Source organism: Myxine glutinosa, chromosome 4 (genome assembly GCF_964187855.1).
Source record: "Myxine glutinosa chromosome 4, kmMyxGlut1.1, whole genome shotgun sequence".
NCBI lineage: Eukaryota > Metazoa > Chordata > Myxini > Myxiniformes > Myxinidae > Myxine > Myxine glutinosa.
Window position 1 is genome coordinate 51,732,278 of NC_136264.1, and position 16,255 is coordinate 51,748,532.

At 41.7% G+C, this 16,255-nt stretch overlaps 1 protein-coding gene across 1 annotated transcript in view; it reads right to left on the reverse strand.

Annotated features, from left to right (window-relative positions):
• The window catches only part of LOC144891712 (kinesin-like protein KIF1B), a 65,155-nt gene that overhangs the window by 44,148 nt on the left and 4,752 nt on the right, over positions 1–16,255 (reverse strand). Inside the window, exons 6-7 of the mRNA XM_078775708.1 lie at positions 13,314–13,432; positions 6,530–6,615 (exon numbers count right to left, since the gene is read on the reverse strand). Of these exons, the coding sequence (XP_078631834.1) occupies positions 6,530–6,615; positions 13,314–13,432 (205 nt within the window). The remainder of the gene's footprint in view (positions 1–6,529; positions 6,616–13,313; positions 13,433–16,255) is intronic.

Consider the following 16,255-nt stretch of genomic DNA (forward strand, 5'->3'; position numbering starts at 1 on the left):
TATATACCCGATTGTGAAGCCAATCGTCAAATGTACCTGTCCTTACATTTTGTCACGCCACCTGTGATATAATCCTGTTATTGACTTCTTGCTGCGAAAGACAATCAGTGACATGGTTCTTTCAACAAAGACATTACCGAAGGGTAAAAGAAACTCACCAGATTGATATACTGAGTTCAGAAAGTAAACCCAAGTCAAGAAAAAAAAATATTCCATATTAAATGCCAAGTCTGTATATGTATGTATGTATGTATGTATGTATGTATGTATATATATATATATATATATATATATATATATATATATATATATATATATATATACATATATACATACATACATACATATACACACGTTTCCCGAAAGGCACTGAACATTAATATCAGTGAGTCAGTGAGTGGTTAGAAAGACCTTTATATTGCCACATAGAGGGTCATGAACGTAATATGACTCCACACCGGAGACCTAATGCTCCGCAAACAGCCGTACTGTCTTTTACCTAAGATGCACCCCGCTGGTGTGGTTGGCACTGGTGGTGTTTCCATCCGCAAAGCTTACACAATTGGAAAGAATGGTGGTTGGAAGAGTGCAGGAAGCAAAAAGGCAGGGGACACTCCTTATGATTACAATGGGATTTATTATAAATTGATACGAGAGTGGGGGTGAGAGAAGGGTAGGTGGACAAAACGTTGCAGTTAGACGAAACAAACCATGTCATCAACAGACACGGATAGAAATGAGGGTCACCCAAACTTGTATACAAGGAAAGAGATAAATAATCCTTACCCCCTAAGCATCGCAGAGGCCAGACTCTTACAAAGTGCAAAGGGGTAGGTGAGGGCTTGTATGGCACGGGCTGGTTGAGGCCCCACGATGACGAGTTTGAGCAACACTGCCCAAATAGGTGAGAAGCGGCGAAGGGGAGGAGCCATGAAGGTATGGAGCGATGGAGGCGAGGCATGATGAAGGTGATGCAAGATGGCACAAATCCATTCACACACACACGATGATATGCAGAGGTCATGGCTGGTGTGTCCACTCTCCGGTGCAGCACCAATCACATTCCTGTCTGACTTCCACCTCAGTCTGGCCCTCCTGACATTTGGGACCACCTCCCCAAGCTGCAGGTCCCACCATTGACCGCCTGTCGGTGTAGGCGGCACCTTGTTCTTGCTTTCCCGTGCCGCGGGACATGCTCATAAAATAAAGTATTTTAATCTCTTCTTGGCTTCGCAGCGCATCTCACCACAAGGCCTATGCGCACGTGCCGACAGTGCGGAATGGTGCGAAGTGCCTTCCTTGTGTCGTTGTTTCACAAACACTCCACCTAACCTCGCCTTTCAAACAGGAGGTTTTACGGTACACAACCTTACACTGACTTTCTTAAAGGTTAACACGCACTACCTCCATGGTGCACATATTACATACAACTGAGCCTAACAGGTCCCTGTTAAATGGCAATCTCGAATCTACTCGAAACACATAGCCCATGTTACACTTACCACAATCTAGCTATGAATCCGCCCCATCCCCCTTCTTCAATGGAACAATATATTTGATGAAGTAGATTGTGGTTGCACTCTGCAAGCAACTAAATGAATCAAGTAAATAAAAAATGAGTGACCAGAGAATCCTCGTACTGGCAGCACACAAAGGAGAATTGTCCCAGGGGAACTATGTGTTTTCTCCACTTTTGGGATATATGGTAAATCCAACATTTATTTACTTTAAACTAGTGCAGGTAGAGAGAGTGACTAAGAGGCATGGGGGAGAGGGTAGATTGGCAGCTGCAAAGCCCGGAATATGTCCTCTTGGTCTTTGTGGTATATATGTAGAAAAAACCCTAAAATCACCGGCGGGGTCGGGGGGTGGGGGGGGCGGGGGCGTGGAAGCAGTATGCCCCCACCTTTTTTCCAGTAGTTTACAATTAAGATAAAAATATCCCGTATTTAAAAGTGAGTAACAATAATGAACGTAATCTGTATTTGTGATTTCATGTACACTGTAACTACACAAACAGACGGTAATTTTGGAAGGCAGACCTAGCTACCCACTATTCATATTAAGCCCTTGCCCCTCCTCCGCCCACCCCCCCCCCAAATAGAGAAGTCAAACTACACCTATGCCAAAAATATAAAGCTTTCTAACCACTTACTGACTTACTGACTCAAAAGCTTATTATAGGTATGCTAGAAAGGTGAAATCACACATACCAGGAAAGTAACTCACAGCCAATATACCAGGAAAAGTCACAATACAATCGGAAAATGTCCATAAAGTGAAATATCCATAAATAAATGTCGACCGGTGCAGCCTCCCTTTGCTCATGCTGGGTCACGTGACCCAAGACAATGGGACGTCACATGATCTTTCACGGGTATGATCAATCCCTCAGAAGTGCCTGTGGGTCTATGCCCTTTACAGACGATATACTGTACAGTGAGTGGGCGGAAGTCATAAACATTTATCATTTACAGATGGCGTACAATGGCAATCAAGTGTTACAACACCTATTTTAGTGTTGCATGTTTACATTTACAGTCTGATGTCTGTATCAGGCACCCAGGGTATGACATTCCGAACATTGTTATAATCACTTACAGCATAATTACATAAATCATTACTCGTCTAACTAAATTCAATAAGCATATCAAAAAGGGAAGAAGCTAACTTAACAGACTGTAAACTCGAATCGGCTCTGTTGTTAACGATGTGCAATGCAGGAACAGCTACAAGAATGTGACAATTGCTGTTTGTTTTTCACTTTGGTTTGTAAGTTCCTGATCCACCCCTTCACGCTTAACTTCCACCTAAAATCCCAAATTACAACTATTGCCATTGCCTAGCAACCCATTGGAATGTAAAAAATAGTTTTATTTTCAACTTTTGTCGTATTTACATTTTAAATGACTATAACTCTGTACTCTAAAACTAAGACCTCACTCTGGTCACTCATTCTTTATTTACTTGATTAATTTAGTTGCTTGCAGAGTGCAACCACAAGCTACTTCATCAAATATATTGTTCCATTGAAGAAGGGGGAGGGGGCGGATTCATAGCTAGATTGTGGTAAGTGTAACATGGGCTATGTGTTTCGAGTAGATTCGAGATTGCCATTTAACAGGGACCTGTTAGGCTCAGTTGTATGTAATATGTGCACCATGGAGGTAGTGCGTGTTAACCTTTAAGAAAGTCAGCGTAAGGTTGTGTAGCGTAAAACCTCCTGTGTGAAAGGCGAGGTTAGGTGGAGTGTTTGTGAAACGACACAAGGAAGGCACTTCGCACCATTCCGCACTGTCGGCACGTGCGCATAGGCCTGGTGGTGAGATGCGCTGTGAAGCCCGGAAGAGGATGAAATACTTTATTTCCCTCCATAAATATTACTGATTTGGTAGCATTTGTTACTGGGATTCTAGCATCTGTATGTTTTAATAAACTAGTTTATACTTGTATTTCCGTGTATGTATGTTTTTGTGTGTGTGTGTATGTGTATGTGTATGTGTGTGTGTGTGTGTGTGTGTGTGTGTGTGTGTGTGTGTGTGTGTGTATATATATATATATATATGTTACTGGCCTATATACTGTGTGTTTGTACTGGTAGCAGCTACCCGGTGCTTTCCAGGTAGTCAGGTTCACTATGTCAATAAATTATATTTCGTTCAAAATCATGGGAGATTAGCAAACCTATACATTTTTGGAAAGGTTATAGCATAAGGAAACGAAAAATCAATGTTTACATTTGGAGAGATACCTGTATGGCGGCCATTTTGGATTTTCAAAATGGCCACTGTAAAATACATATTTTGTTCTATTTCTGCCTCTAATTACCCTAAAAACTTTTAAAAATACACTAAACCTATATTTTCAGGGACAAGGAATCCAATGAAAGTATCAAATTAGTGCTATGGGGAATGGTAAGACACGAATCAAAGGTTTTGAATTGCAAAATACTGTCTTTATATTCACGATAAGTTGCATAATCAAATACATGTTATCATTTTGTACAGGCAGTTAATAACATCAAAATGTGTCACAATAATTCATATCACCAAACATACACAGGCAGTCAGCAAAATCATATATACACATGCAGTCAGTATAACTTCACATCTACACAGGCAGTCAATGACAAAATATACACAGGCAGTCAATGGCATCAAACATACACGATTACAGAATATGCCATTTCGAGTTCGTCATCACTGTCCTGTGTGTCGTATCCGACAATATAGTCCGCATCGTTTTCACAGTCCGTTCCACACAAGCAAAGGTCGGTCAAATTGATTGGCAAATCGAATTGGTCGAATGGTCGATCGAATCGAATTCGATGAATCGAATCGATCGAATTGGTCGAATGGTCGATCGAAGCGATTGGTCGGAATTGGTCGAATGGAATTGGTCGAATTGGTCGAATCGAATTGGTCGGAATTGGCAAATGTAAACATTGATTTTCAGATTTTCCATGTAATAACGTTTCCAAAAATGGATAGGTTTGCTAATCTACAATGATTTTGAACGAAAAAACATAGTGAACCTGCCTAAGGGGAAAGACAAGGGGAACCCAGCGTTATCTGGCTGGGTGAGCTTTTCCCAGCGGTGATTTCAGGATGCGTTGAACATTTCAAAGCTATGGAGTTATTAGCCTCGTGGTGGTTACCTTTTGCCTTAGCACTGCCTGACCCCAGAACCCAATATACACTTTATAGCGGCCTTTGGTGGCCTCAAAATGGACATCATGGCTCACGTGTGGTAGCTTAAGACCTTGCCAAGATTCTGAAGTACCTACACCCAACATTTGGGGGCCTCTAGATGCTATTGTTCGGCTGTGAAAGAATAAGGTACAATTGTGCAAACACACAAACAAAACACACTTACAAACACTTAAAAATATGAATACATATAGCCTTACTTAAAATAAAAACAACTCATAATGACCCCAGTGGAAGATGCAAAATTCATACACATACTAGCAACAGGGCAGGCACACTTTTCATGCTCCCTTTAATTCCGCGAGGGTTTTGCACTTGGAAAATATGATGAGCTTCTTTGTAAATGCAGCAGTTATGTTTAAGTAAATAAGCACTTTTTTTTTTTTGTATACAGAATCGAGGCTCGTGAAAGAGCTAACATTTATCACACAAACAAATCAAACAGACAAACAACCAAAGTATATAAAAAGGGGAGTGGTAGACAAGATGGGGAGAGAAGGGGAAGCACATAAACACAACATTTGAGAGAGCAGGGACATCGGAAGATGTGTGGGAGGGAGAGGGCTTGGGGGGAGGTGGCGTGGGAAGGGGGGTGGGGGGGGGGGAGGGGAGAAGTATAAACACAAGGTCACCAAGGACTTACAGGAAAGAAGTTGGTATTTCAAAAATTCAGGTTTAAAATTCACCAACTTGGTGAATTATAATTCCGATGTCCCTGTTCTCTGCTGGTGTACTTGTGTGCTTCCCTCTCTCTTTCCCCATCTTGTCTCCCGTTTCCTTTTTTGTATGTTTTGTGTGTCCGTATTTTTTTTTTGCTTTTAGCTCTTACACGAGCCTCGATCTTGTATACAAAAAACAAACAAAAAAAAACTCTTAAATTATTATCATTGTCTTTCTCGTTTGATCTTCTCTGGTGAAGTGCTTCCTTGAAGTGTTGAGATTCTCATGAATCCTACCATTATGTATTGCTAAAGCATTTTGCACTCCGTATCCCATTTTTGAAAACTACAGTCCACGGCAAGTGTAACATTTTAACCGTAATACCAATAACATTACTGCAGTTATTTTGTTGAGCATCAATAAATTGTGGGGATTGCAGTAATCAGTTGTAGTGATATTAACTGCATATCTATAACCAGGTTTTCTTCCTTTTTAATTTTGCAAGTGACATTTGCCAGCAAGCAGAAGAATAGATCAGTGAAAGGTGACTCATATCTAAAACTCAAAAGTATCAATTTAAACCGGGGGAAACAATTCCAGCCCATCTTTCTGGAACTGGCTTGCTAGGCCCGAGATTCGATTGTAGCAGGAATTTGTAATTTGTTTGGGGTGCTGCCAATAGCTGGCCTACTCTTCGCAAAGGCACCGTGGAGTATTTAACGTCCACCAACCCCCAAATTCCTGGCAGACAGCTTAATGTACTTCCGATGGACACAACACAAAATGATGAAAAGATACAGCTGGGCAAAGATTCAAACTCAGACAGCTTGGAGGTGAGTCCGCATACCTATCTCTAAGCTACCCTGACAGCCCAAGTGTCATCTCATTCACACTGAATATTTGAATTAAGTCAAATAAAATTTTGGGAATTTGTTCTTGTGGTACAGCCAGTGTTTATTATGTTTTTTGAACAATGATCCAAGGCTAATGCGGAAGCCTGTGCAAGACAAGGACATTATGAAACGATAGAGAAATGAACATAGAATACACGATCTGAAAACCTCGGATCTCAACATTAGGAATCAAACAGGCCGCCAATAAATTGCTATGTAAATACGCTTCGAAAACCGACAGTAAAAGACAGACTCATTTTGCCGTACCTTTGAGAAGTACCTGTCGTCAAACGAGATCTTTGCCATTCCAGACTGCCTCACTCCAGAGCCATAATCAGGGGCCTCGTCATCCGCTGTGTTCAGAATCAAATCGGTACAGTAAATACAACAAATAATCTAATTTATCGATTCACTTAACTCAAACATAATCTGGATAATTTTACTTTAAAACACAATTCTTGTTGGAGATATGAGTGGGCCTGTATAGTTATAGAACCAGGTACCTTGCACTCACTTGCATTTACACCCACAAGATCATAAGCAAAACATTGGTGAAAGCATTCTGACAGTCATATAAAGGCAGCATTAGATGAAGACCAATGTCACTGGATGTCTCTAATGAGGTTAACCTGGTGACACAATATGGACTGCTGGACTCACCACAGCGTTAACCTTGAGTTGTCCCATTTTTCACCGACCTTTTCATACAAATTTATCACTAACCTCTACAGTATTTTTCAGGATCATTAACCTTCCTACCTACCTAAAAACTACCCAAATCCAGGATCACTGCTCAACTCCTTTCATTTGGTTCTCTTTTTTTCCCCACCTGTGGAATCAACTTCTTCTACATCCTCTTCAATCTCATCCTTACCTCCAGGTCTTCAAGACAGCTGTTCACCGCCATCTTGGATCGTCCAAAATCCAAAACCATGATCATATCTACCCTTGTTAACTCCACCCAAATCCCTCCTACTTTTCCAGTTTTTCCTCCTTGAAGTTTCCTTATCCATGCATGGGTGTTTTGCATCCTGGTTTTGTCTGTTATGGCCTGATCCATTCAGTGTGCTTGTTCTTCCACGAGCCTTGACGATGTATACAAAAACGTGTTAGACCACCTTGTGTTTAATCGAGGTCTGCAGAGAGGGAAGAGGCTGCTGCCTGCCTGTCTGAAGGATGAGAAATGATATGTCAGAGTGTAAAATCATCAGCAAAGAGACAGGTAGGATTTTCTAGGAAATCAGAAAAAACCCATTAAGATAAGGAACAAGACTGGGCCTAAGACACTGCCTCGTGACACTCCAGTCTTGACAGGGAGAGGAGATGAGAGGATGCCAATAAGGGCTACATGATGAATAAGGGAGTGGAGGAAGTCAGTGATCGATGAAAGGAGGTGGCCTTGGATTTCATAAGCAGAGAATTTCGAGATCAAGGCAGGGTGCCAGACTATCAAATGGTCGAGATATATCCAGAGGGACGGCTCTGATCTCATGTCTGAGATTGAGGGCTTCCATCCATTGTTGTGAGAGAAGAAGCAGCACAGTCCAGGGTAGAATGACGGGTTCTGAAAACAAACTGATCTTAGATCAGGCCGTTGGAGAAAATAAGGATTTAATGTCAACTGCAATGATATTTTCCATGCCCTTGCTTATAATATTGGAAGCAAGCTAATAGGCCTGTCATCTAGAGGATCAGTATTTGCACTATGTTGGTGTATTGCAGTGATGTTGGCTAACTTACACGCAGACAGAAACTAATCCAGAGAGAATGATCGTGAACAGAGCAGAAAGAGGATGAGCAAGAGTGGACATCTTGTGAGGTAGCACCCCCAGGGACAAACACCACACTCATCGACGGGACAGTCACACCCTTTCGTTCCTGTCTTCCATCATACAGTCTTCACCACATTTTACTCACTCACACACCCATGCAACCCAGCAACTCACGACCATGCACCATGTCTGGTCACACATCAACGCTGATGTGCACCATTGGACAAGCAATGTCTTCATGTCAATGCTCCAAGATCCAATGTCATACTGTCGCACCACAAGGTAGCTTTTCAACACCATATAGGCGTTTTGACAGGGTCCATGTGGATCTAGTCGGACCCCTACCACCTTCAAATGGGCACCGATATTTACTGACTTGTGTTGACCGCTTCATCCGTTGGCCGGAGGCTATACCAATAGCTGACATCACTGCACCTACCATCACCAGGGCCTTTGTCCACACCTGGATGTCATGTTTTGATGTTCCATCAATCATCACTACACTACATATCATGGTAGCCACTTCGAATCTGCTCTATTTCATAAGCTGACGTAACTCCTGGGTACCGACTGTGGGCGAAACACCACTTACCATCCAGCAGCGAATGGTATGATGGAGCGTTTCTACCACCAATGCAAGTATTCCGTGAAAGTGCATGACAACTCGACACACTGTACGGATGTTATACCTATGGTCTTGCTTGGTATGCAACCTGCTCTAAAAGCCGACATTGGACGCTCCACTGTAGAGCTAATGTAGGTGCACCGCTTCATCTCCCAGGAGAATTATTCTCAGCATCTGATGACACCTTGCCTGATGCCACCAACTATGCCAACCAACTCCATGCGGCCACGCAGGGCATCCGGGAAACAACATGTATGCCTTTGTCATGCCCAGTTTTTATTCCACGGGAATTTTCTACGTGCACCCACGTATTCGTAAGGTATGATGTTGTCCGGAAACCCTTACACCAACCATATGATGGACCTTCGAAAGTTATACAAACGTTCCAATAAGACCATACTCAGTATTAACGGTGGTCGTAAGACAGTCTCCATAGATCGCTTGAAGCCATATTTTCTTGACGGAGCACCAGAGCTGACCCTTCCTCTGACCATCAGGTCGCCATCTATGACAACAATAACCTTACCGTCGTGTTCGACTCAATCTGGGCATCATGTATACTTCCCAGCATAACATTTATGAGTACATTTTGCTAATGACCATTTATCTTTGCTGTGACTTTTATTTTTACAAGGACAGTGAACATCTCTTATTGCACAACATTATGTATTTTGTTTGTACCTTCCATTTGATTAACGCACAAGGGGCGGAAGTACTGCAGCGGCATCATTTTGCCCTTGATTTTATAATCTGTAAATATGCTTAAGTTCTGGTTTATCAGGGGATTTCCGGTACTGGGTGAGCCGGAAGAGGATAAGTGGGTCAGACAGTGGTGGTTTGAATGAAGAGAATTGATTCGAAAACGATATATAGCACGGTAATCCAAAAAGTTGTGGATTGATTATGATAAAACTTGATGAGTTGGAGAGATGACAAGAACAAGCCCATTCGATTTTGGTTAAGCTCCGGATACAGATCCGGCCAATCAGTGGGATACAAAACGTAAACTGTTCCTAAAGTGTTTACTTTTTATATCACTTGCATTGTGAATAAAGTCTTGTTTACTGTTCATCGGGATAATTGGCCATCCTCCCTACTCTGTTCTTTGGTCCAAGATTGGTCAAAATTCCATCACTGGTTCACAAGTTCTCGCATAATAGGACTTTTACCTCACATGACCTCTGACCTTTGAACTTTGACTTCGTGACCCCAAAATCTAATCAGTTCATCATTACATTATTATAATACCTGTACCAAGTTTGACTTAGATACCTTGAGCCGTTCTCAAGTTATCGCGGTATCAAAAACCAATCACAGATGGACGGAGGGACGGACAACCCGAAAACGTATCCTTTTGGCAACTTCACCAGCAGCGGCATTATGCATTTATAATACTTCATGGTTATATAGTTCGGATAATTAAATTTCTGAATTCTTCCGAATAATTGTGGATGGAGTCAAGCCAGCTCTCCAGCAAATGAGTTTGAAGGTTTCATATGCACACATCTTCACTACGTTTTTAATACAGTGCCTTCAGCAAGTATTCACACCCCTTGACCTTTTCACATTTTGTTGTGTTACAGCCAGAATTTAAAATGGGTTAAATGGAGATTTTTTTTTTGGTCACTGATCTACAGATGATAAACCATAATGTCAAAGTGAATTTTTTTTTTAAATAAAATTTTTACAAAGAAATTAAAAATGAACGACAGCAATATCTAATTTACACAAGTATTCAACCTGCTGAGTCAATAACTCGTTAGAAGTGCCTTTGGCAGCGTTTACAGCTTTCAGTCTCCTTGGGGAAGTCTGTATTGGCTTTGCACATCTGCATTTGGGGAGTTTCTTCCATTCTTCCTTGCAGATTCGCTCAAGCTCTGCCAAGTTGGATGAGGAGTGACGATGAACAGCAATCTTCAAGTATTTCCACAGATTCTCAATGGAATTGAAGTCTGGGCTTTGGCTGGGCCACTTTCACATTTGTGGTCTGAAGCCATTCCAGTGTTGCTTTTGCTGTATGCTTGGGGTCATTGTCCTGTTGGAACGTAAATCTTTGCCACAGTCTAAGGTGTTTGCATTCTGAAGCAGGTTCTCCTCAATGATTTGCCTGCATTTGGTTCCGTTCATTGTTCCCTCTATCCTTACAATTGTCCTATTCCTTGCTGATGAAAAGCACTTCCACCATAGCATGATGCTGCCACTACCATGCTTCAGAGTAGGGATGGTGTTGGATGGTTGATGAGCTGTGTATGGTTTCCGCCAGACATAGTGCTTTGCATTCAGGCCAAACAGTTCAAATTTCGACTCGTCAGACCATATCATATTTTGCCTCATGATCTCAGATGTGCCTTTTTCTCAGGAGAGGTTTCCATCTGGCCACTCTCCCATAAAGCTTAGATTTGTAAAATGCTGCAGAGACTGTTGTCCTTCCGGCAGGTTCTTCCTCTCAGCCAAGGAACTCTGTAGTTCTGTCACAGTGGTCATTCGGTTCTTCGTCACCTCTCTGACCAAGGTCCTTCTTGCCCGGTTGCTCATTTTGGTCGGATGGCCATTTCTAGGAAGAGTCTGGGTAGTTCTATTTTCTTTCCATTTCCTAATGACGGAGCTCACTGTGCTTTTGGGAACTTTCAACGCCATAGAAATTGTTTTATACCCTTCCCAGATCTATCCTTCTTTAAAATTATATCTCGAGTGCTACAGACAGTTCATTGGACCTCATGGTAGAGTTGCTGCTCTGACATGGATTGTCAACTGTGAGACCTTCTATAGAAAGGTGTGTTTCTTTCTAAATCATGTTCAATCAATTGAATTGGTCACAGCTGGATTCCAATCAAGTTGTAGAGATATCTCAAGGATGATTAAAGGAAAGTGAATGCACCTAAGCTCCATTTGGAGTGTCATAGCAAAGGGGTTGAATACTTATTGACTCAAGCCATTTCAGCTTTTCATTTTTAATTATTTTGTACAAAATTCTTCAAATGAAATTCCACTTTGACATTACGGGCTATTATGTGTAGCTCACTGACAAAATTTCTCAATTTAATATATTTTAAATTCAGGCTGTAACAACCACAAAATGTGAAAAGAGTCAAGGGGCCTGAATACTTTCTGAAGGCACTGTATATAGGATTTACATATTTTTCACTTTTAAAATTTGAAGGAAATCTTTTTTATAACAATGCATAACATATTATGGAAAATAAAATGGTGACACGCAAAATGAATTTCACAATGGCTTGTATTAGGATGTCATTTCCTTAGCACTTCTCTGCACATGGTAAGGCATTTTACTGCATTTAAGCAGGTAAAAATAAATAAATAAAATAAAAAACTTTCCGCTCTATTCTCCCTGGAAAATGGACACCACAAATTGTGGATCTCAATGTGGTAGGAAATGTAGGGAGACTTTTCTGTATTCATAGAAAAAAAAAATCAAGATATTTCTGAAATATTAAATTGTTGTAACTTTTGCTTTTAACTTTTTATTTCTGATAACAAGCCAATAAACAAATCTTTAACAAAAACCAAATTGTTTGCATATTGTAACAAAATACAAAATAAAGCAGTACTGGTTACTAAGTCTATAATTGACAAGTCAGATTGCTGTGGTGATAAAATATGATTTTCACATTGGTGCGACATTTCCTTTCCTCTTCTCTTCTCTCATCAGCTTGTTGTGTTTGTTCATCAGCTTGTTGATGTCAATTTGTTGTCCCAATACATCACCGAAGGAGGAGGCTTGAGTGCCTATAACCACTCATCACTTGTAATAATTTCATTGTATCACCAAGGCTGAAAGAAATACAATTTTTTAATTTGTAGGTCTGACTTGGGTTTCCTTAGCAAGAAATCAAAAACATAGGGGCAATACCCCTGGTGCTCACCTGGTATAATAAAAAGTATACTGCACTGACTAAAGGTATTTTAAACCAATTTCAATGGTTGCTAGGAGACAGGGCAGCATGTAGAATCATACTAACATAATCATAAGACTTTAAACAAACAAATAAAAAAATACCTATTTTGGGGGGCATCTCCCCCCCCCCCCCCCCCCCCCGTTCCCCCTGTCCCCACCCCGTGTACCTCCTAAGACCCCAATTTTTCCAATGCCTTGAACAAACATTGGTGCATCATGGATTATGAAGGTTGTGGTCAAGTTTCATCGAAATTGTGTGTAGGTTCTGAGAACAAAGCAAATACCTATTTTGGGGGGCAACACCACCCCCACCCCCCCTTAGTCCCCCAAAGGGGCAGATATATATTTTTAATGCCATGAACAAACATTGGTACATCATGGATTATGAAGGTTGTGGTGATGTTTCATCGAAATTGTGTGGTTTCTGAGAAGAAAGCAAATACCTATTTTAGGGGGTCAAACTTGGACCCACTTTGACCCCAGGTAAACCCCCTTAGACCCCGATTTTTTAAATGCCGTGAACAAACTTTAGCCACAACACAACAAATATCATTAGTGCCAAATTTGGTTGCAATCCCATCAGCGGTTTCAGAGAAGAAGTTTCAAGTGTTTACGGACTGATGGACGGACGACGCGCCATCGCATAAGCTCCCCTGAGCTTCGTCCCAGGTGAGCTAAAAATTAAACAATTTTAAAAGTGTAAGGCATCTTTGCTAAATCTTATGGCTGCCAGCGTACCTGTAATGGCTTGGACAGCAACTTGCAGGTAACCCTTGACATCTCCATGCTCATTGGCCACAGCAACAGTGTGTATGAGTGGAACAGGGTAAAGCAGGTTACTGAGATACACAAAAGCCCTGCACAGTGGGAAGAGGAAAATTGCATCAATAAGTATTGCATGAAGTCAACAACACCATGTGATTGATAAAAGCTGAATGAAGTAATGCATAGCACATCTGTGGACAGATAAACAAAGTGTAATTTGAGTAAAATAAATACATAGCCATTGAATGAATGAGTGAATGATCGTTTTAAGGCCATTTTCCCCGCCTGGTGTTGGCTTGCGAACCCCATGACAATCATGGTTCTCTGTTTGAGGCAATGTTTTTTATGGCCGGATGCCCTTCCTGACGCCAACCCTTAGTCGCCTCTTATGATGCGCAGGGATACGGTGTACCTATTCTAAACCGGGGTACACCCCGGGATCATTCATCCCAGCAAGCTGGTACTCAATTTGCCGACCTCGGAAGGATGACAGGCTGAGTCAACCCCCCTGGTGTTAATTTAGCGATTGACCGGGATTCGAACCCAGGATCCCAAGCCGGGACCCTAACCGCTAAGCCAACACCAGGCTCAAATAGCCATTGGCCCACTTAATTGTCAGAAAATGTGCCCAACAAGTTGCCCTCCAAAGCCAGTCGCCGACTGGGCATCCTCCGTCGTACAAAGCACTTCCTTGATACACTGAACTCTTATCCACCTACAAGGCTTTTATCCACAGCTTGATGGAGTATTACTCTGCCCTCAGTGTTGGCTCGCTAAGTCTATGGGACTATCACTTTCCCATTGCAGACAAGTCGGTGGTCTCTCTGTTTTCTACCGCCTCCTTTCAAGTCTTGCACCCTCTGCTCTGACTGTGCTTTATCTCCCTCAGATTTTTGCAGGATGCACATGGTCCACCAGCACTTACTTTCTGGTGAAGCACCCAATATCCAGAATCACTGCTCACCACCACTCATCCGTTCCTTTTTTTTTTCCGCACATTTTTTATTTTTTGGTGTTTTTTTTGGTTTTTGGTGTTGAACCAACCTTCACATTCTCTCAATATCATTCTTCTTTCCAGGTCTTCAAGACAGCTGTTCGCCACCCATCCAAAACCATATTTTCTACCCTAATTAACCCCCTGTCCACCATCTTCAAAAACTCCAGTTTTTCCTTCCTGAGACTTTCCTTCCTGTACCCATCTAGTTCACCCCATGCGTCCTTCGGTCCCACATTCCTCCCCAAACTAAGGCTGGGCGATATTGATATCTTTGTGAGTAGATTAATTATGATCCCTCCAAATATCGACGATCTAGCGATATATCGACATTCGCAATCACTTATGCTAACGTACCGTAACCACCCAGCGGTGATAGCTGGCATTTGAGAGGTGCACATTATCAATGATTATATACAGTGCCTTCAGAAAGTATTCACTCCCCTTGACTTTTTCACATTTTGTTGTGTTACAGACTGAATTTAAAATCGAGTCAATCGAGATTTTTTTTGTCACTGAACTACATATAATAATAACCAATAAAGTCAAAGTGGAATTTGTTTCAGAAACTTTTACAAATTAATTAGAAAATGAAAAGCTGAGATGTCTTGAGTCAACAAGTACTCAACCTCTTTGCTATGATACTCCAAATTGAGTTCAGGTGCATCCAATTTCCTTTTATCATCCTTGAGAGGCCTCTACAACGTGATTGGAGCCCACCAATGGCCAATTCAACTATTTTACATGATTTAGAAAGAAACACACCTTTCTATACAAGGTCCCACAGTTGACAGTGCATGTCAGAATAGATACTCTATCCTGAAGTCCAAGGAACTGTCCCTAGAACTCCGAGATATAATTTTGAAGAAGCATAGATATGGGGAAGGGTATAAAACAATTTATAGAGTGTTGAAAGTTCCAAAGAGCACAGTGAGCTCCATTATTTAAAAAATGGAAAGAATATGGAACGACCCAGACTCGTCCTAAAGCTGGTTGTCCGACCAAACTTAGCAACCGGGCAAGAAGGACCTTGGTCAGGGAGGTGAACAAGAACCCAATGACCACTATGACAGAACTACAGAGTTCCTTGGCTGTGAAGGGCGAACCTGCCAGAAGGCCAACAGTCTCTGCAGCACTTCACAAATCTAGGTTTATGGGAGAGTGGCCAGACAGAAGCCACTCCTGAGAAAAAGGCACATGACAGCGAGTCTACAATTTGCAAAAACGCACGTGAAAGACTCTGAGGGCATGAGGCAAAAGATTATATGGTCTGAGACGAAAATTGAACTCTTTAGCCTGAATGCAATGCACTATGTCTGGCAGAAACTGAACACAGCTTATCACCGATCTAACCCAATCCCTAGTGTGTAGCATGGTGGTGGCAGCACCAACGCTATGGGGATGATTTTCAGTGGCAGGAACTCGGTGAATTGTAAGGATAGAGGGAAAAATGAATGGAGCCAAGTGCAGGAAAATCATTGAGGAGAACCTGCTTCAGAGTGCAAAAGACCTTAAAATGTGGTGAAGATTTACATTCAAACAGGACAATGACCCCAGGCTTCAGAACAAGAACATGAAGGCCCTTGAGTGCCCAGCCAACACCCAGACTTGAATCCCATTGTGAATCTGTGGAAAGACTTACAGATTGCTATTCACCGACGCTCCCCATCAAATTTGACAGAGCTTGAGCAAATCTGCAGGGAAGAATGGGAGAAACTCCCCAAATCCAGATGTGCAAAGCTGACACAGACATATCCAGGAAAACTCAAAGCTGTAATCGCTGCCAGTCATTAAGTACTGATTCAGGGGGTGGAATACTTTTGTAAATTAGTTATTTCTGTATTTCGATTTTAATTATGTTATCGGAATTTCTAAAAAAAAATCCACTTTGACATTATAGGGTGTACATGTGTAGATCCGT